Source organism: Cucurbita pepo, chromosome LG14, assembly GCF_002806865.2.
Source record: "Cucurbita pepo subsp. pepo cultivar mu-cu-16 chromosome LG14, ASM280686v2, whole genome shotgun sequence".
NCBI classification, from domain to species: domain Eukaryota; kingdom Viridiplantae; phylum Streptophyta; class Magnoliopsida; order Cucurbitales; family Cucurbitaceae; genus Cucurbita; species Cucurbita pepo.
Window position 1 is genome coordinate 8742851 of NC_036651.1, and position 22535 is coordinate 8765385.

A 22535-nucleotide genomic window follows, 5' to 3' on the forward strand; every position below is an offset into this window, starting at 1 on the left:
GAACAGTACCTCTAATTACTTGTCATTGCAGGCCCTGCAGATCTGGTGATTGATCATTCAGTAGAGGTTGACATGGCAAGATCAGAAAAGGCTGTGGAGGTCAATATGGAGCTTGAGTTCCATTGAAACAACAACAAAAAAAAAAAAAAAATTCCACAACATGCTCATTGTTCCTCCTGGTCAGGAATAGTCCATCACATACTGAAAACAGTACCTCGATCTTAAGAACAGCAGGTACGGGTGTTCAAAGAACCCGACAAATCAGAAAATTATACTCAGATTGAATGAGATAAATTAGGTTGAGCTAGCAAATCTTTTTAAGTTGGGTTGATTCATGGTTTCATCGAATTGGTTATATCCAAACACGGGGTAAAGTTGAGAAACTTTTTGATCCAACTCAATCCAATTAACGAACACCCATCATGACGGAGGTTGTTTGGGCATGGAGTTGCAGGTTAATCTATAACATCTCAGTAGAGTTATGTTCGAGAGAGAAGACATGTTTTACCACCAAGATGGTGTTATTGGGACAATGGGTGGGTGTTTGTAACAGCCCAAGCCCACCGCTAACAAATATTGTCCACTTTGGCTTGTTACGTAATACCGACAGCCTCACAGTTCTAAAACGCGTCTACTAGGAAGAGGTTTCCACATCCTTATAAGGAATGCTTCGTTCTCCTCTCTAATTAATGTGAGATCTCACAATCTACCCCCTTGAGGGCCAGGGCCCTTGCTAGTGTCTAGCTCTAATACCATTTGTAAAAACCCAGGCCCAATGTTAATAAATATTGTCTGTTTTGGCACATTACATAACGTTGTTAGCCTCACAATTTTAAAAACATGTTTACTATGGAGAGGTTTCCACACACTTATAAGAAATGTTTCGTTCTCCTCTCCAACCAATGTGAAATCTCACAGTATTTTGTTGTCTCGGAAGTTGCCTTATATGCAATCTTGTATTTAGTAATCGATTAACATTCACCTGAAATTAGAATTTAGTTTTTCTAATTTTCTATTAAAAGTCAAAGAAAGGGACTAAAAGAGTTGAATTGTTCTTACAATGATAGGGTACACACGATGGCACAGTTTGAAGATCCTCTTCTTAGATGTAAGCCACTTTTTGAACATTAATGACAAATTTTGGGTAGGTCGAATAAGCAATTCTAAACATATGTTTTATAAGTGATGGCTCACATGAATAGGTAGTTGGGTTGGGGCAATTATGAACAAATACTTCAACCACCCCTCAAAATAAATAAATAAGGTGTCGTTTAATCGCTGATAACAAAGAGAACAATTTGTTAACTCAAATGCAGTTTAATCGCTGATAACAAACAGAACAATTTGTTAACTCAAATGCAATGAAACATGATGAGTGTAATGACCCAAGTTCACCGCTAGCAGATATTATTATCTTTGGGCTTTTCCTTTCGAGCTTCCCCTCAAGGTTTTAAAACGCGTCTACTAGGGAGAGGTTTTCACACCCTTATAAAGAATGCTTTGTTCTCCTCCCCAACCGATGTGGGATCTCACAATTACCATTTGTAACAGCTTAAGCCCACCGCAAGCAGATACTGTCCTCTTTGGGCTTTCCCTTTTGAACTTCCCTTCAAGATTTTTAAAACGCGTCCGCTAGGAGGAGGTTTCCACATCCATATAAAGAATGCTTTGTTCTCCTCCCCAACCGATACGGGATCTCACAATTACCATTTGTGACAGCCTAAGCCTACCGCTAGCAGATATTGTCCTCTTTGGGTTTTCCCTTTCGAACTTCCCCTCAAGATTTTTAAAACGCGTTTGCTAGGGGGAGGTTTCCACATCTTTATAAAGAATGCTTCGTTCTCCTCCCTGACCAATGTGGGATCTCACAATTACCATTTGTAACAGTCTAAGCTCACCGCTAGCAGATATTGTCCTCTTTGGGCTTTCCCTTTCAAATTTCCCCTCAAGGTTTTTAAAACGTGTATGCTAGGGAGAGGTTTCCACGCCCTTATAAAGAATGCTTTGTTCTCCTCCCCAACCGATGTGGAAGGTTTGAAAACATGTAGAGATCTATGTTAATCCTTATATTATTATATGTAGAGATCTATGTTTTCAGTGTCGGCTCTTCAAAATCATTAGCCCTTCTAGTTAATCATAAAGGGAGAAAAAGAAGGAACCTGATTTTTCTTAAGCTGGACCTCCAATCCTAGCACAATGCTTGGAGCTGCTTTGGTTGCTAAGAAAGCTTGTGAGCTTGGTTTCGAGGTGTGCAAAATTTTCCCTCGTTTCTTCCTCCTTGTGTTGCCTGCATCAATAATTTATTTCAGTAAGACAATGGAAACCAAAATGAAACGTTTAATTAAACATATTCCCAAACGTACCCGAGATATTTGGCCGTCTGCACAGGTTAAGCCTTGGATAAAGACCAGTCTTGCTCCAGTTTCAAGAGTGGTAACCAAATACTTTGAACAGAGGTGCTCACTATCAAACTCCCCAAATGCTCTCCTGTTGTTAAATGAGAAATAAAGATCGGATCAAAGAATTTGACATAAAATGAACTATTCTAATTCAATTATTCTTCTGAATGGGAGTTTGTCTGTCTTTTTCTGGTTTGCCTTGTTGTACGAATGATTATATTTCTCCAGTCAAGAATTGAATTTCTGAAGTGGATTGCCGATGTATTTAGATCAGCTGGGGTTCAATACTGTTGGATATGATTGCTTTGAAAAGTTTAGTTGTTCCCATTTGTGCCCTTTGGCCTCTCTAGCTCAGGTAAGCAATCGAATTGCTAATATTGTACATTAGCAGATATGGTAGCAGTGGCCATTCGATCCGGAAACAGGAACTTAAGAGGGTTGTGTACATTCTCGACAAGGGTCAATTATCTTGCCTCTCCTCCCCTGTGAGGATATTTGCTAAAACCATCACACCGAAACGGTGGTGAAGTTCTCTATCTATAATCATCAAATAAATCACAAAGGAAACGAAAAGAGCAATAAATGGATACAAGATATTTGCCTGGTCAAATATGGTACCTATGGTAAACCGTAATGGAAAGCTAAATATCCTTAACACCTTGGTGGTTGCCTATGCTCTTAGCTGACACGATAAGGTTTAGATGGTCTAAATTACCAACTCAGTATTTTGATCATGGAGGAACTCTACACTATGTGACAAGAAATTAGTTCAGCACACAAAACTGGGTCATTAACAAGGCCAACATAGATGGTCAAATTATCCGAATGTTGGAGATACTTTCTGGAGGGCATTTCTCTTCTTATTGTGCATGATAACAATCAGGATCTCCACGTTTCTACAATAGAGATATAAGCATCCAAGATATGAAGAAAATTTCCTTTTGTATTCCAGCTCATGTGTATGTCAAAGGATTCCAAGGGTTGATGGAATTGAAGAAGACAAGTGACAACCCTGTCAATGCCTTCCCCTTTCCAGTGTCCAGAACATATAAGAACAACCCTCCCCTTCCACTTGAATTGCTATCTTTTTGCCTAGCAGGGCTTAAACTAGGAGTTAGTCCAACTATTTCTGCAGCCACTGGGCTGGATGACATGCATTTAGCTTGCTTTTACTTGCTTAAGCCATGCTAATCAGACTTCTTTTTATCAGAGATTAGAGATAACTACAAGATGAGAGAATAAAAGACATGTTTCCTAAGCAAAGCTTTTTGGATTACTAAAAGAATGAACATAGAGATAAAGAATGAACAGATTGCTGCAATAGTAAACGAGAATATTTCACAAGCATTCGATTGAAGTTCCAACTTATTTGTACAGTAAGGTGTACTGATGATGCAAACAATATTCACAGATCCCAGGGCAGAAACAACCATCTATGATCTATATAAAAGTTGAAAAAACAGACACAAATTCATAGAACTTCTCAAACCCTAATGCGCGATAATCAATATATTTCAACTCTCAGAGGAAATCCGAAGCTCCTTGATCTTGAATCTGTATCTAGGAGCTCGGGGAATAACCTGGCTAGGTCCGAAGTGGTACTGACCAGGACTCTCGGTGAGAGGAGGCCCATCGTCGTAAACATAGCCGACGAGACGCGCACATGAGTTGCACTTGATCTTGGTGCGTTTCCGCTGGATTCCCCAATAGTTGACGGTCTCAAAGAATGGCCGGAGCTTGTCCTCTTTCTCGAGCCTGAACTTGGTGGAGTCGATCAAGGAAAACGAAAGCGTGCCCTTGTTTCCGGCCTCGAAATAGAAATCCGGCGGGAAGAGATGACTGGAATTCAGATTCAGATTTGCTCCGCATTCTGCACAACAATAGATGGAAGCCATTGTTGACGAGAAATTCAGAGGATTCGTCAGAGATTTTGGGCTGTATGTAACAGGATTTAAAAATTTGATAACAGGATTTAAAAATTTGATAACAGGATTACTACATCGTATGCCCCAAGTTTGAAACGAAGATTGAACGAAGGTTCCTCATACAAAATCGTGGACTTTTTTTTGACTGCAAATAACGAAGTCGTGGTCGTTTTCTTAGCTGTAATATATATATATATATATATATATATATATATATATAAAGAATATATAATTAAAACTTAATAAAAATTTGAATATAATATATAAATTTTGTTTAAATTCTTTTAATATAATATATAAATTTTATTTATCAGGTAAAATATATGAAACTCAATTTTTATTTATTTTTAAAGTAAATTTATATATATTTAATTAGTCTAAATATATTTTTTCGAACGACAAAATATTTATTTGATAGAATAATCGTGAGTAAATAGAATAATATTACGTGAGTGAATTAGATGTATTAATTTTTTTTTTTTGTTTATTTTTAAAATAATTTAGAATTGTTTTAGTTGAATTAAATTATTTATTATTTACCATAAATTCAAATTTTTTAAAAAGAAATAATGTTGAACAAGATAGAATTTAAACCAATTCACAATTCAAATATTTAATAAATTAATGAAAAAAAAGATAAAAAAGATAAAGGTCAAAATAGTAATTTGGTGGGCCGCCCAAAGGACCTGTTCGTCTATAAATAGGCCTCTAGGGCATCGTTTCTCGGTTGATTTGAAGCTCTCTTCCAAGAGGGTTTGGGGGAGAGAAATTGGCGTCGATCTCTTTTTGAGTAGCAGCAAAGAACCAAAAGGAAAACAAACTGAAAACTTGTTCGAATCCAAATAATTCCATCTGAACAAGCCCAAATTTCGCTTTTGATCTCTTCAACTTGCTCTAGGGCTTTCTTTCTGCACTTCGATCGCCATGGATTTGCGATTCCCTTACTCCCCGGCAGAGGTTGCCAAAGTCCAAATGGTTCAGTTTGGCATTCTTGGCCCCGACGAGATTGTAATTCTCTTCACATCGCCTCAATTTTTTGTTTTGTTTTTTTGTTTGATTCTGTTTTAATTTGAGGGGTCGTTCGGGGGTGAGGAATGCTTTACATGTGTATGAACTGGTTCTACTTTAGGAAGTGGCTCAGTTTGGTTTTTGCAGCTCGTTCTGCTTGTTTTTGATTAATTGGATATAGAGATGGATTTTTGGTTAGACTTCCACGGTTTTCCATTTGATTAGTTGGGGACCTTGGCAATGTTCTTTTCTCGTCTATTAGTTCTAGTCTCTTATTCATTGAAACGCATTGCTTTATGTAGTCATATTTGGTTTCTTCTCTCAAATTTTAAATGAGATTTTATTTTCTGGGAGTTAATAGTTTAAAATTATTATGTCCAATTGTTTTTGTTTTTGAATAATTGGAAATAGGACATAAGAAACTAGATTCTTGTTGTATGCCAAGTTTTCTTTAAATGAGAAGTGGGAAATAGAATCTGCTGCAAAATGCATATGTTTCCCGAGAATGGAAAGAGGCCATGAGAAATAAAAAGTGAAAATTTTTGAGCAACTACCCTTCGGTATCTAAAACCATATTCTTTGGATTGCAGAGGCAAATGTCCGTGGTGCAGATTGAGCATGGTGAAACTACGGAGAGGGGTAAGCCAAAAGTAGCTGGTTTGAGTGACCCGCGACTTGGTACAATTGATAGAAAATTGAAGTGTGAAACTTGCACTGCAAATATGGCTGAGTGCCCTGGGCACTTTGGGCACCTTGAGCTTGCCAAGCCAATGTTTCATATTGGGTTTATGAAGACCGTTCTCACTATCATGCGTTCTGTTTGCTTCAATTGCTCAAAGATTCTCGTTGACGAGGTTAATTCTTAATACTATATTTGATGCTTTCTGGATTTTTTTTCTTTTATTCTATTCTTCAGCAAATTAGAAATTCACGGTACACATTATGAAGGATTCCAGAAGACTGCATAGGATTACATTGGCTAGGACTCTTATGGTGTTAGACCATGTAATTAGTTTGTTACAATTTTTAAGAGTAAAGTGGAAAAGATAATTGGGATGTATCTTTTGATGTTGGGATAATGGGAATTTGGGTATAGGTGATCATTATCTTATTGAGTTATTCTAGCCTTTATATGGAAATAGTTCATTTCCCTCAGCAAATTCATTTATCATCTTTCAGGACGACCCCAAGTTTAAGCAAGCAATGCGGATAAAGAATCCCAAGAACAAGCTAAGAAAGATTTTGGATGCCTGCAAGAACAAAACCAAGTGTGAAGGTGGAGATGAAATTGATGTCCAAGGTCAAGACCCAGATCAACCGGTCAAAAAGGCTCGGGGTGGCTGTGGTGCTCAGCAGCCTAAGATCTCAATTGATGGTATGAAAATGGTTGCAGAGTACAAGGCTCAAAGGAAGAAAAATGATGATCAGGAGCAGCTACCTGAACCTGTGGAAAGAAAACAGACACTTAGTGCTGAAAGGGTGACCATTTTCAATCCCAATTAACATTATTTTTTGTAATTAATTTTGTGCGTATCTCTTCCATGAGGTTATAGTTTGATGTATTCTTGTAGGTTCTTGGTGTTCTGAAAAGAATAAGCGATGAGGATTGCAAACTCTTGGGCCTAAATCCGAAGTATGCCCGGCCTGACTGGATGATTCTGCAAGTCCTTCCAATTCCTCCACCTCCTGTGAGACCATCGGTTATGATGGACACCTCATCTAGAAGTGAGGTATGTCTTCTCTGCTTTTGTTTTCTGATGTCTAATTGTTTCTTATTTGTGTACTGCTTCCCAATAAAATTCATTTTACTTTTCTAGTTAGTTTCTGAGATAGTGTTACGATTCTTTTGACAATATTAGAGACAATTTTAATATGATATCTCTTACTGCAGGACGATCTAACTCATCAGTTGGCTATGATTATAAGGCACAATGAAAACCTCAGGAGACAAGAGAGAAATGGTTCTCCTGCACATATCATTTCAGAGTTCGCACAACTATTGCAGTTTCATATAGCCACGTACTTTGATAATGAATTACCGGGACTACCAAGGGTATTGTCTCTTTTTAAGCTATATCATGTTTTTTTTCGAACTATTTATTTTTTTTACATTAGTGTGCTGCTTTAATATAGGCTACACAGAGGTCTGGGAGGCCCATTAAATCTATTTGTAGTAGGCTCAAGGCAAAGGAAGGTCGGATAAGAGGAAACTTGATGGGGAAGCGTGTAGATTTTTCAGCACGAACCGTTATAACACCTGATCCAACAATTAATATTGATGAACTGGGAGTACCGTGGAGTATTGCTTTGAACCTTACATATCCCGAGACCGTGACACCATATAACATAGAAAGGTCCATGTTTTTGAAATCATTGCTCGCTTTTTGATTCTTTCCCTTTCACAATATTTATTGTTTGCTCTTTGTGTCTCTTTTCAACATCAGGTTGAAGGAACTTGTTGAATATGGTCCCCACCCTCCACCTGGTAAAACTGGTGCCAAGTACATCATACGGGATGATGGGCAGAGGCTTGATCTTAGATATCTTAAAAAAAGTAGTGATCATCATTTGGAGCTTGGGTACAAGGCAAGATTTTCTAATCATGCATGAAATCTAATAATTAGGCGTTTTATAATTCCTACCTGATTATTTGCTGCTGTGATCATAGGTGGAGCGTCATTTGAACGATGGTGACTTTGTACTTTTTAATCGTCAGCCTAGTCTCCATAAAATGTCTATTATGGGACACAGAATCAAGATTATGCCTTACTCTACTTTCCGTCTAAATTTATCTGTGACATCACCTTACAATGCTGATTTTGACGGTGACGAAATGAATATGCATGTTCCTCAGTCATTTGAGACAAGGGCAGAAGTATTGGAACTCATGATGGTTCCCAAATGCATTGTGTCACCTCAGGCAAACCGTCCTGTAATGGGTATAGTGCAAGATTCTCTGTTAGGATGCCGTAAAATTACAAAAAGGGACACCTTTATAACGAAGGTGAGAGTAATATGATTGTTATCTCTTGTCCTTATAGTCTTCAAACATATTTTTTTGCTGTAAGTTGGGATTATGAAATTGCGTCAATAAATTTGCAGGATGTTTTCATGAATATCTTGATGTGGTGGGAAGATTTTGACGGGAAAATTCCTGCCCCAACAATTTTAAAGCCACAACCTCTTTGGACTGGAAAACAAGTTTTTAATCTTATTATACCAAAGCAGATTAATCTCACGAGAACTTCTGCTTGGCATTCTGAGTCAGAAACTGGGTTCATAACTCCTGGGGATACTTTTGTTAGGATTGAGAAGGGGGAACTACTTACTGGAACTCTTTGCAAGAAGGCGCTCGGTTCATCAAATGGAAGTCTTATACATGTTATTTGGTAAGCATTAGCAGTAGTGATATGCACTTCTTTTCACAAGGATGTGGTCTGTAATCATCATCGTTATCATCTTTTAAAAAAGTATTTGCACTCATTTTTTAAGTTATGGTAGTTGCTATGTTCATTTTTTGAAAGATCTGTTCTGACTTGTTTGACTAATTGGATATGTCTTCATCCCATTAAAAAAAAAAAGAAAAAAGTTCTGCTTTTGGGATGCAGCTTTCAGAAGGTATGACACTTAGGGATGGAGGTTGGCGTTTCAAAAATCACGTTCTTCCGTTTGGGTTGCCTAAATTAAGGATCTTAACAGTCTTCTAAAAAAATTTGACAGAAATGCCTTTTATTATCATTTTTATAAGACTGTAGCTCAAATTGAATTCACATATTTTTTCTTTTAAAATTTATTTGTTATACTAAAACACTTGGTCTATATTTTATTTTCCATATAACTATCTGGGAACTGTTTTTCCAGAACTTTCCAAACCGGCTTTTGTAAGGCCTCCGATTCCCTTCTCTTCTTTGTGGTTTGTAGAAAAGTTGGCTTCTGTTTTGTGTAACGTTTATTTTTTTGTCCCGTTTCTAATCATCTAAATGTTTTCAGGGAGGAGGTTGGTCCAGATGCAGCACGAAAATTTCTGGGTCATACTCAATGGCTTGTTAATTACTGGCTTTTACAGAATGCTTTTAGCATTGGGATCGGGGATACAATTGCTGATGCAGCAACCATGGAGAAAATTAATGAAACTATTAGTGCAGCTAAAAATGAAGTGAAAAACCTCATCAAGAAAGCTCAAGAACGGAGTTTAGAACCTGAACCTGGACGAACGATGATGGATTCTTTTGAAAATAAAGTGAATCAGGTCCTGAATAAGGCTCGTGACGATGCTGGTAGTAGTGCACAAAAAAGTTTGTCAGAGAGTAACAATCTGAAAGCTATGGTTACTGCAGGATCCAAGGGCAGTTTTATCAATATCTCTCAGATGACTGCTTGTGTGGGGCAGCAAAATGTTGAAGGGAAGCGAATACCATTTGGTTTCATTGATCGAACATTGCCCCATTTTACTAAAGATGATTATGGGCCTGAAAGTCGTGGCTTCGTTGAGAACTCGTATCTTCGAGGATTGACACCACAGGAGTTTTTTTTTCATGCTATGGGAGGTAGGGAAGGTCTTATTGATACTGCAGTCAAGACCTCTGAAACAGGGTACATTCAGAGGAGGCTGGTGAAGGCCATGGAGGATATCATGGTTAAATATGATGGGACTGTTAGAAACTCGTTGGGTGATGTTATTCAGTTTCTTTATGGTGAAGATGGTATGGATGCAGTTTGGATAGAATCTCAGAAACTAGATTCTTTGAAAATGAAGAAAAAGGAATTTGAGAGGATCTTCAGGTATGAGTTTGAAGATGAGAACTGGAAGCCAAATTACATGTTGCCAGAGCACGTCGAAGATTTAAAAACCATCAGAGAATTCCGCAATGTGTTTGAGGCTGAAGTACAAAAGCTCGAAGCGGACAGGTATCAATTGGGTACCGAAATTGCAACTACAGGTGAAAACTCCTGGCCAATGCCAGTTAATCTCAAAAGGCTTATTCAGAATGCACAAAAGACTTTCAAGATCGATTTTCGAAGGGCTTCTGATATGCATCCTATGGAAATTGTCGAAGCTATTGACAAACTTCAAGAGAGGCTGAAGGTTGTTCCTGGTGAAGATCCTCTAAGTGTGGAGGCTCAGAAGAACGCTACCCTTTTCTTCAATATATTGCTCCGAAGCACCTTTGCTAGCAAAAGAGTTTTGGATGAATACAGGCTTACGCGTGAAGCATTCGAGTGGGTTATTGGAGAAATAGAATCACGCTTCCTTCAGTCACTCGTTGCGCCTGGTGAAATGATTGGCTGTGTTGCTGCACAATCCATTGGAGAGCCTGCAACTCAGATGACTCTTAATACCTTCCATTATGCTGGTGTGAGTGCCAAGAATGTCACTCTTGGTGTTCCCAGGTTGAGGGAAATCATTAATGTAGCCAAGAGAATCAAAACACCTTCTCTTTCAGTCTATCTAAAACCCGAAGCTAATAAAACTAAGGAGAGAGCTAAGACTGTTCAATGTGCTTTGGAATATACTACTCTTAGGAGTGTTACGCAAGCTACCGAAGTATGGTATGATCCTGACCCCATGAGCACCATTATTGATGAGGATATTGATTTTGTGAAATCCTACTATGAGATGCCAGATGAAGAAATTGCGCCTGAGAAAATCTCCCCATGGTTGCTTCGTGTAGAGTTGAATCGTGAAATGATGGTGGATAAGAAACTTAGCATGGCAAACATTGCCGAGAAGATCAACCTTGAATTTGATGATGATTTGACTTGCATATTTAATGATGATAATGCTGAGAAGCTGATACTTCGTATCCGTATCATGAATGATGAAGCCCCAAAGGGAGAGTTGACTGATGAATCAGCAGAAGATGATGTGTTCTTGAAAAAAATTGAGAGCAATATGCTAACAGAAATGGCTCTTCGAGGAATACCCGACATCAACAAGGTTTTCATTAAATGTGGTAAAGTGAACAAGTTTGATGAGTCTGAAGGTTTTAAGCCGGAGATGGAGTGGATGTTGGATACAGAAGGTGTCAATCTCTTAGCTGTTATATGTCATGAAGATGTCGATGCGAGGAGAACCACAAGCAACCATTTGATTGAAGTTATTGAAGTTCTTGGGATTGAAGCAGTTCGACGTTCTCTCCTAGATGAATTGCGTGTTGTTATATCCTTCGATGGATCTTATGTTAATTACCGACATCTTGCCATCCTTTGTGACACCATGACTTATCGTGGCCACTTGATGGCTATTACTCGTCATGGTATTAATCGAAATGATACTGGACCAATGATGAGATGCTCCTTTGAAGAAACTGTGGATATCTTACTTGATGCTGCAGTATATGCCGAAACTGATCACTTGAGGGGTGTTACTGAAAATATAATGTTGGGTCAACTGGCCCCCATAGGAACAGGAGGTTGTTCTCTGTATCTCAACGATGAGATGTTGAAGAATGCTATTGAACTGCAGTTGCCTAGTTACATCGACGGTCTAGATTTTGGCATGACACCTTCCCGTTCTCCGATCTCAGGAACTCCTTATCATGAAGGGATGATGTCTCCGAGTTATTTGTTGAGCCCAAATCTCCGCCTTTCACCTATTAGTGATGCCCAATTTTCACCTTATGTAGGAGGAATGGCTTTCTCTCCTACTTCATCTCCAGGCTATAGCCCATCATCTCCGGGCTACAGTCCATCGTCCCCTGGCTATAGTCCCACATCCCCTGGTTATAGTCCCACTTCTCCAGGATACAGCCCTACCTCTCCGGGCTACAGTCCAACATCTCCAACCTACAGTCCTAGTTCGCCGGGTTATAGTCCAACTAGTCCTGCATATTCCCCTACAAGTCCATCTTATTCCCCCACGTCTCCCAGTTACAGTCCCACCTCTCCAAGTTACAGCCCCACCTCTCCTAGTTACAGCCCCACATCACCAAGCTACAGCCCCACTTCCCCCAGCTACAGCCCCACTTCGCCTGCTTACAGTCCCACTTCACCTGCTTACAGCCCCACTTCTCCTGCCTACAGCCCAACTTCCCCGTCTTACAGCCCAACTTCGCCCTCCTACAGCCCTACATCGCCTTCTTATAGTCCCACATCACCCTCTTACAGCCCAACATCGCCTTCTTATAGTCCCACTTCACCTTCGTACAGCCCCACCTCTCCAGCATATAGCCCCACCTCCCCTGGCTATAGTCCCACATCACCGAGCTATAGCCCTACTTCTCCTAGCTATAGTCCCACATCACCTAGTTTTAATCCTCAATCAGCTAAATACAGCCCATCACAGGCATACTCACCCAGTAGTCCGCGTATGTCTCCTTCAAGTCCATATAGCCCAACCTCACCAAACTACAGGTAGTGAATTGTTTAAGTATTTTTGGTATAAATATCTTGGGTACCGTTCAAGTGCCTGAATGTGAAACTCCTTTATGTTCATGCTTGTTTTTTCGGTTTGTTTCCGAATGCCTCGAATCTAACAAGTTCGGTCATTTTGTCTTAACCTTGCAGCCCAACATCACCATCATATTCACCTACATCTCCAGCATATTCTCCATCAAGTCCAACCTACAGTCCTAGCAGGTAAATTTTTATTACCCCTTTTCTAGAGGGCTCTCTGTAACATCTGTACTTCTGATACACGTTTTTGCCTTTGCATTTCCTTAACCCATTATTTGCCCTTCTCTCTTCAGTCCATACAATACAGGACCCAGCCCAGACTACACCCCCAGTTCTCCACAATACAGGTTAGCTGAGATACTAAACTTACTAGTGGAACCATTTACATCTTTTTCTCCTAGTGAGAATCTGATTGTTTATTCTTCTTGCAGTCCAAGTGCAGGATACTCACCTACTGCTCCTGGGTATTCTCCATCATCTAATAGTCAGTACACTCCACAAACAAGCGACAAGGATGATAGGAGCAATGGATGATGAGGGTTCATAGCAAATATCCTTGAAGGAAAAAGGTAAAGTTCGGGAAGCCCTGATCTCTCTGATGATAAAAATGTGGGTGTTTTAATTTTCTTGAATAATTGATCTTCAGGATGTTTTATATGGATTTCTCTTCTCTGATGCCTGCCATCATTTCTGAATCTGGACTTGGAAAGGGGCGTTGTATCTTAGTAGCTATTTTGTCAAAAAGATTGGCTGGGTTCATACTATTTTAGTAGGGTTCAATTACCCTACTAGGAAGCCTCTTTTCTGAGGACAAGAGTGTTAGTTTGAAGTAGGTTTATATAGTCAGAAAGAAATAGAAGGAAGAATACTAATGTCGACAAAATCAGAGGAGATGAATTTTGGTTCCCATACGACTCGGCTGGCGTTTTATAGATATAATTGATGACTAGACAGCATAACACAGGGTAATGTAGTTATTTTTGTTCTTGTTTTGGTTCTTGAAACACCCCCTCATGATCTGAAAAATCTCCAAGATTCTCTTCTAGTTTTTCTAAACTTCATTGCAAGCCATAGCAACCTTTTGTAGGTGATTTAAATGAGCTAGTCTTTGTGATTTCTTCCTTCACTGTAAAATGGAACTGATTGTGTAGGTAGTTTGTAAATGTCAGGTCTTCAAGTCTCCTCCAGAACGGGAAGAGGCAAATAAACGACCGAACAGACCGAGGCATGTTGCTCGGAATGGACACATTATATCATCTAGCCTTCCGCAAACTTGTTTATTTTTTGCTTTGAAGAACTTGTGAAAGTATTACAAGCAAAAATTGATTCCCTTACAATTAGCGTCACACTTTCCATGTAGTTTTGTACCTTCCCATATAGAAAGTCATTATTTGAAGATACCTGTAACTTGTGTGGCTGAAACTCTTCTAAAAGTTATTCCCCCTTTTAGGCTAAATTGTAATGTATCTTTACAAGTTTAAATACTATTTTAGTCCCCTTCCATTCTCTAATGCTAGTGGATTTTGAACAATTTTTAAATAATGATCTTCATGCTTGGATCTTTTGTTCATTTTAGTTCTTAAGTTTGATCATTTAGCCTCATATGCAAAACCATGCTTTCCATAACACCTCACGATTGCACTCCATACGATAACGTTTTTGTCATTGATTCGGTGTTCACATGACATCTGAGTCGAAAATTGATGAACAAGTTTCCTCTTGTCACTGTTCTTCATTGCGCCATAGCCTTCAACACAAGGAAATGTGTAGCAATTGGTGGGTGTGACTCTGACACGAATTTCATCAAACAGGTTGAGGGCGCAAACGAACCCAAACTCCCACACTCTTGAATAACTGTGTTCCACGCGAACACATCTCCTTGAAGCATTCTATCGAACACCTCCCGTGCAATTCCCATTTTCAATTCATCATGACCCAACAACTTCATATAATCGTATGAATCGCGATGATATTCGCCAGAACATAGACCTTAGCAATCTGAAGTACGGTTTTCTCGACACCGGAGCTCACATCTCTTTGAAGCATTCTATCGAACACCTTCCGTGCAATTCTCACTTTCAATTCACCATGACCCAATAACTTCGTGTAATCGTATGAATCGCGATGATATTTGCCAGAACATAGACGTTAGCGATCTGAAGTACGGTTTTGTCGACACCGGAGCTCGCCAAGATCGCCCGGCAAAGCTCATTCATTTGAATCTTCAAGCCAAAAGCTCCGTGGAAAAAAAAGGTTAGTGCCGTTGCGGCAGCGGACAAACGCCGATCGTTTTCCCGGTACGGGACGACGTGGCCGTTTGTGGATATGGTGATGCTGATGTGTTGATAGTGACAGATACCTTCTAAATACATATTTTAAATATTCTCTTTTATTAAAAAAATAAAATTAAAAATAAATAAAGGTCCACCATAGATATTTTTTAAAAATAATTTATTTTTAATCTAAATTAATAAAAATATTTTCCATTTGTCTTAAAATTACTCTCTTACCTTTATTATTATTTTTTTTTTCTCTCTATACTATTAATAAAACTTTAAAAATACTCTTAAATTAAAACAAATAAAAAAGATTCTTTTTAATTAATTTAAATTTTTTTTATTAAACAAGATGAAAAAAAAAAAAAAAAAAGGACTAAAATTAGTGTATTATATTAAAAGTTTTGAAATTCAACTAAAAAAAGTGACCGCTTCTAAAAGTTTGAAGGAGCCCATAATTGAATCTCCGAAGCAAATAAGATTATCTTGAAAAAAATTTGGATTATGGGAATTTGAAGCGTTGATTAATCTATTCTAGACATTGATTATTTCATAAGATTGGTAATCTTGTTCATGTTCCTTTAACAAGGAAGGGAGTTTTGATCTTTGTTCTTCATTTCCTCCATTTCTCCTCTCTCTCTCTCGATCGATTCAGCCGCGATTGACACAAACTCTCTCTGTAGCAGCGAAAAAGAAGCGGTTTCAGGCCAACCCCACTTCGAAACTTTCCCCCTTTCTTCTTCAATCTCCTTCTTTTTCATCTTCCATCGCCATTTTTCTCTGTAATTCCTCCATTACAATGCTGGGTTTAGCCCCTCACTTCTCTCTTCGTACCCTTTTCCCCGGATCCGCCATAGCCATGGATCATCCCTCTGCTTCTCGCCCCTCCTCTTCCCTCCACTTCTCTGTTCTCCGATCGCGGCCCAATGCGGTTCGCTCTCGCCGACCCAAGTCGATCCTCATTTCTTGCCACTCTTCTCGTGATAGATCCACCCCCAGTGATGATGATTCCCATCAGGATTACTTCGAAGCTTCGTTTCTTGTTTCAGGTTCTTTGATTTTACTTTCTGGGTTTCTGTTTTAAAGCTTTGATGATTGTGAAAATCGCGATGAAATCGATTGTGGGTGTTTATGATTCCTGTATTTGTTTAATAGAGACTATCTATCACTATCGAATGTGGAAGAAGAGGTTTCAAGAGGACACGAATTTCAATCAGATTGAATCGCGAGTTAATTCTCCTTCACTTGGACTGGGGTTTTTTAGGCGTTTTCGAAGCCCTACTGTGTTCCTCAAAATTTCTTGCAATGGTGACTTCCTACTGCCAATTGTCGTAGGTATATTGGATCAAAACTTTGTCGTGATTGGGTTTGTGTTTCTTATGAATTTGGCTGTAAGTTTTGGACTCTGTTTGCAGGGGAATATGCTATTGAGAAACTTATAGATGCTCACCTTGGGATTGAAAATGGGGTTCGTTTTCTTTGGCTTTGTTCTTCATATTTTTGGTTTTTTTTGTCTTTGTTCTTCATATTTTTGGTTTTAAATACCTTGTGGTTGGTATTAATTGTCTAATGATCATGTTACAGGAAGCCCCAGATCTCTTTCAGTTTATACAAGACCTTATGGTGAAAGTTGGCTATGAGGTATGGAACTACCTTCTAACTTGCCAACTAAATACATGTTCAAGCTTTATTATTATTTCAGTTCAATGATGTGGTTTGAACATTCGGATGGTAGACCATGCCTTATCGACTAAGTTATGCTTAGATTGGTCGTAGATTTTATACTTGGTTTAGTGTTCTCTTCGAGAGCTTTCGTGACGTGGGTGTGAAGGACACTAGGATGGAGTTTTTTCGGCTTTTGATTATGCACTTCGGAATTTTTACTTCTATACAAGAACCAATAGGTTGTGGTGTAAATCTGCTAGTTTTGTTTGTTTTAACTTGTGTTGTGACGGATACCGATGAGGGACGAGGTTATTCTCAAGAATATCAGTCTCTTTGCCCCTTGCATGTCCAAGTATTATATGATTTGAGGCTTAGTTCTTCATCTATTGATGGTTTATAAATTATGGGTGGGTAGTGTTTAGTGATAGGAACCTTCCTTCCTTCATTGACTTGTTTCTTTAAGGTAATTGAGTGGTAAAATGAGAATCTAGAAGCAATGTAGAGGTTCTGAATAAACCATGAAACAGGAGTTTCGAGCCGTAATCTGATGTCGTTTTATGCTGTTGTGCGTATAGGTCACGACAGCGAGAATTACTGAAAGAGTGGTGAACACTTACTTTGCACGGATCTTCTTGAGAAAGGTTATCTCTTATAAATTCAGTCACAAGTAGCTAATACTGTTGTTGAAGTTTTCAATTTATGTCGGGTTTTTGTTTTCTTTGTCACACTACTATTATCATCTGCAGGATGGGGAAAACGAGACGTTAAGTGTGGACGCACGCCCCTCAGACGCCTTAAATATTGCATATCGGTGTAAGGTAGATATTCCTACCATTGACTGCAGAGATCTTTACAGAACCTCTGCGAGCTGTTGGGATGACTTAGTTGGTCCTAAAATGGAGTACATGTGAGACCCCACATCGGTTGGGGAGGAGAACGAAGCATTCTTTATAAGGGTGTGGAAACCTCTCCCTAGCAAACACGTTTTAAAAACCTTGAAGGGAAGTCCGAAAGGGAAAGCCCAAAGAGGACAATATCTGCTAGCGGTGGGCTTGAGTTGTTACAAAAGGTATCAGAACCAGACACTGGGCGATGTGTCAATGAGGAGGCTGAGCCCCAATGGGGGGTGGGCACGAGGCGGTGTGCCAGCAAGGACGTTGGGCCCCAAAGGGGGTGGATTGAGGGTCCCACATCGATTGGAGAAGGGAACAAGTGCCAACAAGGACACTCGGTCTCGAAGGGGGGTAGATTGTGAGATCCCACATCGGTTGGGGAGGAGAACGAAACATTCTTTATAAGGGTGTGGAAACCTCTCTCTAGCAGACACATTTTAAAACCTTGAGAGGAAACCTGAAAGGGAAATCCTAAAGAAGACAATATCTGCTAGTGGTGAGCTTGGGCTATTACAGTACAGTTGTATATATGCTAATTTAATGCTTTACTTTGCACCCTCTCATTCTTATTTCACTCGAACTTTTCTGCTCTTACACCATTTTCCTGTGTAACAAATATGCAGATACCGGTACTCGTTAGTAAGCAGATTGTCTATGAGGATGCGATAAGAGTTAGTTTCGGGTTTGGAAGAGTGCGCAAGAGGAAGTCATGTTTTGATGTTCTACTTGACTGGTATAAGTGCAAGCATCGTTGGCTTATTCGATATACATCGTTTCTCGATATCTAAAAATGATAGTTTCTTGTTCAGTGCTGCAGATGGTCCAGATTTCTTGTCCGAGGAACTCGATATGCTGAAGAACATGAAAATGGCTATTTACGAAGAACGATACAAAGATGCAGGTATAAGTAGAAAGGATTTCATCCATGTCCTATCCAGACGTTCTGTTTCGATCATGTTCATACAATGAAGGTATTTATGCTTGACGTTTGTTTTCTTCAGCTATGTGGAGAGATAAGTTAACAAAGCTTCGAAAATCCGTACATGAGGCGTAACGTCGAGCTGCACTTGGACGTGTTGTTCCTGTAAGTAACTTCCTGTAATCAACCGATGTACGGGGAAAGGTACCACCCGAAGAAACATGTTTGAAGTTTTCTGATACTGATCCCTAAACAGGGCGACTGTTCTGTTGGGTAGGAATTGTTCGCTTGCAGGCATCTCTTAGAACGTCAAGTTCAGCATTGGATGGATTGGAAACACAGAGCGGACTGCTACGCATCGTTGCAGAAAGTTATCGATAAAGATGGTCGGTCTGTACAGTTACAGTTAAAAGAGGTATGTAAATACTACATTTGGGTCGTCAATGTGTCGTATCTCTAAGATGTGAATGTTATGGTTGATATTCATTCTTCACATAGAAAGAGAGAGAGAGAGATGCTGAATGTGAAAGGAAGCTTTTGTATATCTTAACAAAGATCCTTTTGTGGTTATAAACGAAGCGAAAAAGTAAACGATTGCTCATATGTTCCGATATTGAAACCGAGCTCTGGAATTAGAAGGCGATGGTAGGGAGGGACGTTGGAGCGTGTCGTTTTCATTGGAGATTTAGCAGAAAAATGAGAGGAACAGAGGAGTTTTATCATACAATGGGGTTGTCATGGAACAGAGAGAATCCAAAAACAAACATAAACTGTTGTTACCGAAGCCTCCTAGGAAGGTGCCATTGTCTCCAACATTACCAGCTCCCATCTACATAGCCAAATCCCAACATCAAAACTTAAGTAAGAAGAAGAAAGAGAAAAGAACATGAACTTTTAGAGCTATCTTCGAGTAGAAATCCGTTAGAGTGTGACCGTGAGTTGGAATGGTTTGATGGTGTTAAAGTCCTAATCTACGTTATGGGTCATCGTTGGAAATTAGGGCATGAAACGAGTGTGGCCGTGAATTGGAATGGAATGTTTTGATGGTGTTCGAGTCCTAATCTACGTTCTGGGTCATCTTTGGAAATCAGGACATGAAATGGGTGTAGCCGTGAATTGGATAGTTTGATGGCGTTCGAGTCCTAATCTACATTCTGGGTCATCGTTGGAAATCAGGACATGAGACGAGTGTGGCCGTGAATTGAAATGGTTTGATGGTGTTAGAGTCGTAATCTACGTTTTGGGTCATTGCCATACCATGTAAGTCATAATTTTCATCCAAAATTCTAACATATTTATACTCTAAAAGTAGTTTCGAAACGTTTACGGGAGGATTTAGGGTTGTTAGTATGAAGTTGTTACCATATTTATGCCAACAGATGAGCATGGCCAGACATCTCCTTGCAATATAGAATCTGGATTTGCTCTCTTTGATCATCTCCATACATCCAAACTCATGTGCTTCTGACCCTTCCATTTCTTCTCTGCCATTCCCTTTATTGGATTGACACTGCCCCATTCACTCCTTCACCACCATTCGGCTACCCGAAACCTGAACTCGTGCTTGTTTGAGTATCGTTTCTTGTAGCGTTTGTTCCCCTTCCTTTTGGCCGTGTTTCTTCTTTCTTCTTCAGGCTCTTCTTCCTCTTATTACATCCATTCTTCTTCTAGGTGTCATTTCCTCGGGCTCGTCTTCTTCGTATGTTATCTTTTCTTCTTCTTTAGATCAACGGCCTCTGCTCTTATTCAGGCACGTCTTCTTCGTTGGATAGAACAATGACCTCTGCCTCTCGATCAAAGATATATGCCTTAACCGGCTGAGCTATTGCTTCCTTTGTTGATCGTTCTGGAACTAGTTTTTGATGTGTTTATGGTCTACAAAGTTGAAAGCAGGGCCAAGGAGGGTGTTTTATTGAAGAAACTGAGGGTTACCATATCCATGATTGATCCATCATCAAAATTGTGGGCCTCCACTACTGAAAGGATCAGGACCGTTCATCCCTCCACGTTGCCACTTAGCACATTGGTTCAGCCATTACATCTTCAAGGGCGGTTTCAGTTCTTCATCTCTTCTTAATCTCTACCAAAAACCTTTGGATTATAGCTGGATCTTCTTAATCATTATGCGTTGGCAACCACTTATTGGTCTTCCAACTTAATCTTATTTTAATTAAATAATTACCGATTTCAATTTTTAAAAAATATGTCGAGGATTTATTAGACACAAAATCAAAAGTTTAGAGATCTATTAAAAAAAATTTAAAGTTCAGGATCTAACAATCTGATAATAGGGTTGACACCCTAACCCTATTTTTAAGATTGTTATTAGAGAGAGTTGTCTCGCGTCCCTAGATATTCTCTACCTATCCACCTATGTCGGTTTCGGGTATAGGTACCCTTTTGTTGAAGGTCGTTCGAGCTTTTCTTGGAAGTATGACATGGGTTACTTTAGCGCTGTAGCGCCTGGTACATGAGCATTGGCTCGAGGTATTTTCTCTACCCCTTCTTACCTTATAAAAATAGGGAGACCTTGCGTACTTGAACCAATAACCATCTTTCGGCTAACTTAGCCTCCTCCGTCCCTCGGGACCAGCAAAGCAGTTATTCAAATTCCTTATGATATGCCATTGAAACAAGTTCTTGCGAATGGGAAGAGAGGCAGTTTGAATGTGGGGGCTGTTCTTATTTTACCGGTTTGAATTAGCCCCCTCGATCGTATTTCTCCCGAGATTAAGGAAGAGATGAGCAATCTGGAGCTATCGTCCCACTAAAAGAAATATTCTTATGTGATTTTTTTTTTGGAACTATTTGTTTTGTTGACAACTCATTCCATATGGCACCAATAGAGAATATATAACACAAACTATATTATATGAACTCATACATTATTGTAATTTTCTATTATTCAACATATTCTCTCTATCTCTTTCATGATTGAGATTGATAATGGTGATTGGTGCATGTACTATGTAATCCCATTTTATAATGCAAACCTTATGATATCTCGTTATTTTGTTTATTCGGTGGTTCTAACCTTTCGATCCCTAGATTCCTAGCAACTCCAACTATTAAGAAGATGAACGTTAAAAAGCGTTCATTCCAATTTAAAATTTGATGCCAGTTCGATACTAAATGTTAAATTAATGAACATTGATGTCGTGTTTATCAAACAATTTACAAATAATCTCTCCAAATCTGGTTGACTATTGCAAACAACTCGATTCTTGCAATAATTTGGTGATTCAAATCTTTAACCTATTAGGTTGAAACTATTTGTTTAAATAAGTTGAGTTTTGCAAAATGCAGAGTACGAGAATCTTCATTCTTCATTTTTAGGAAGTTCATATCCCTGTTCTAGTAATCTAAGTCTTGTTTTGTGAGATCCCACATCGATCGAGGAGAAGAACGAAACATTCTTTATAAGCGTGTGGAAATCTCTCCGTAACAGACATGTTTTTAAAACCTTGAGAGGAAACTCAGAAGGGAAAGCTCAAAGAGGATAATATTCGCTAACGGAGAGCTTGAGTCATTACATGTTTCTTCTAGTTGGCTCGTAATAGTCTGTGTTGTATTACAAGTATAGTCATTTCTCATTTCTTTGGTTTTTTCAACGGTATGAAAATCTTTTGTTTTAGTAATATCTCGGTTTGGTATAGTGAAAGATTCTATATGTATGTGTTAGGTTACGGAGCCTGCTACTTATTTATAGCTTGGTCAACGGTTATATCCGTTAAAGCTCTAGTAAAACTATATCTGGTAAAGCTATATATATATACTTTCATTCTCTATTCTCTCCTGTACATACTCATCAATATAAATTCTTTAGCACATCTAGATCGAGTGTGTGCGTTGTTGTGCGATCTTAACTGTATGCATATTTAATTTAAAAAATCTTTAAAATTTAAATGTTTAAAGTCAAAAACCAATTTTTACACAAAAAAGATTCTCAACTACCCGAGAATTAGGGTTTCAAATTGAGATCTCAAAATATCATCTGGAGCATAGTTTAACTTGTTAAAGTATTCCTAATTGACCTAATAAATAAATAAATATTT

The 22535-nt window shown here is 38.9% G+C and overlaps 3 protein-coding genes and 1 long non-coding RNA gene across 9 annotated transcripts; 2 read left to right on the forward strand and 2 right to left on the reverse strand.

Annotated features, from left to right (window-relative positions):
* Window positions 1-2053: 2053 nt before the first annotated feature.
* Window positions 2054-4481, reverse strand: LOC111809759. Of its 3 annotated transcripts, XM_023696162.1 has the most exons (3): window positions 4006-4481; window positions 2364-2487; window positions 2054-2287 (listed from the first exon to the last, which is right to left on the reverse strand). In XM_023696162.1, the coding sequence occupies exons 1-2, from the start codon at window positions 4292-4294 to the stop codon at window positions 2390-2392; spliced, it is 387 nt and encodes a 128-aa protein (XP_023551930.1). In that variant the 5' UTR covers window positions 4295-4481; the 3' UTR covers window positions 2054-2287; window positions 2364-2389. The 3 variants fall into 3 exon arrangements, with proteins under 3 accessions (XP_023551930.1, XP_023551932.1, XP_023551931.1); XM_023696164.1 differs by lacking the exons at window positions 2054-2287; window positions 2364-2487 and adding an exon at window positions 2494-2882; XM_023696163.1 differs by lacking the exons at window positions 2054-2287; window positions 2364-2487 and having other exon boundaries at window positions 3715-4481.
* Window positions 4482-5068: 587 nt separating this feature from the next.
* LOC111809692 (DNA-directed RNA polymerase II subunit 1) lies at window positions 5069-14283 on the forward strand. Its single transcript, XM_023696074.1, has 14 exons — window positions 5069-5332; window positions 5923-6186; window positions 6512-6811; window positions 6904-7062; window positions 7224-7385; window positions 7466-7686; window positions 7777-7918; window positions 8001-8336; window positions 8435-8721; window positions 9323-12685; window positions 12839-12910; window positions 13021-13074; window positions 13159-13296; window positions 13897-14283. Exons 1-13 carry the CDS (start codon window positions 5249-5251, stop codon window positions 13259-13261), a joined length of 5547 nt encoding a protein of 1848 aa, XP_023551842.1. The 5' UTR covers window positions 5069-5248; the 3' UTR covers window positions 13262-13296; window positions 13897-14283.
* A 1159-nt stretch (window positions 14284-15442) lies between these two features.
* LOC111810640 (bifunctional nuclease 2-like) lies at window positions 15443-19081 on the forward strand. 4 transcript variants are annotated; one of them, XR_002817419.1, is made up of 10 exons: window positions 15448-16052; window positions 16159-16338; window positions 16419-16471; window positions 16588-16644; window positions 17244-17309; window positions 17415-17486; window positions 18185-18294; window positions 18371-18462; window positions 18563-18684; window positions 18758-19081. XR_002817419.1 is itself a non-coding variant. In XM_023697379.1 (10 exons), exons 1-9 carry the CDS (start codon window positions 15803-15805, stop codon window positions 18613-18615), a joined length of 933 nt encoding a protein of 310 aa, XP_023553147.1. In that variant the 5' UTR covers window positions 15448-15802; the 3' UTR covers window positions 18616-18645; window positions 18737-19081. The 4 variants fall into 4 exon arrangements, 3 of the variants coding, with proteins under 3 accessions (XP_023553149.1, XP_023553147.1, XP_023553148.1); XM_023697379.1 differs by having other exon boundaries at window positions 18563-18645; window positions 18737-19081; XM_023697380.1 differs by having other exon boundaries at window positions 18563-18645.
* Window positions 19082-19126: 45 nt separating this feature from the next.
* LOC111810641 lies at window positions 19127-19932 on the reverse strand. The gene is made up of 2 exons (XR_002817420.1): window positions 19843-19932; window positions 19127-19309 (listed from the first exon to the last, which is right to left on the reverse strand). It is a non-coding gene; the product is annotated as an uncharacterized LOC111810641 (long non-coding RNA).
* Between the last annotated feature and the right edge of the window lie 2603 nt (window positions 19933-22535).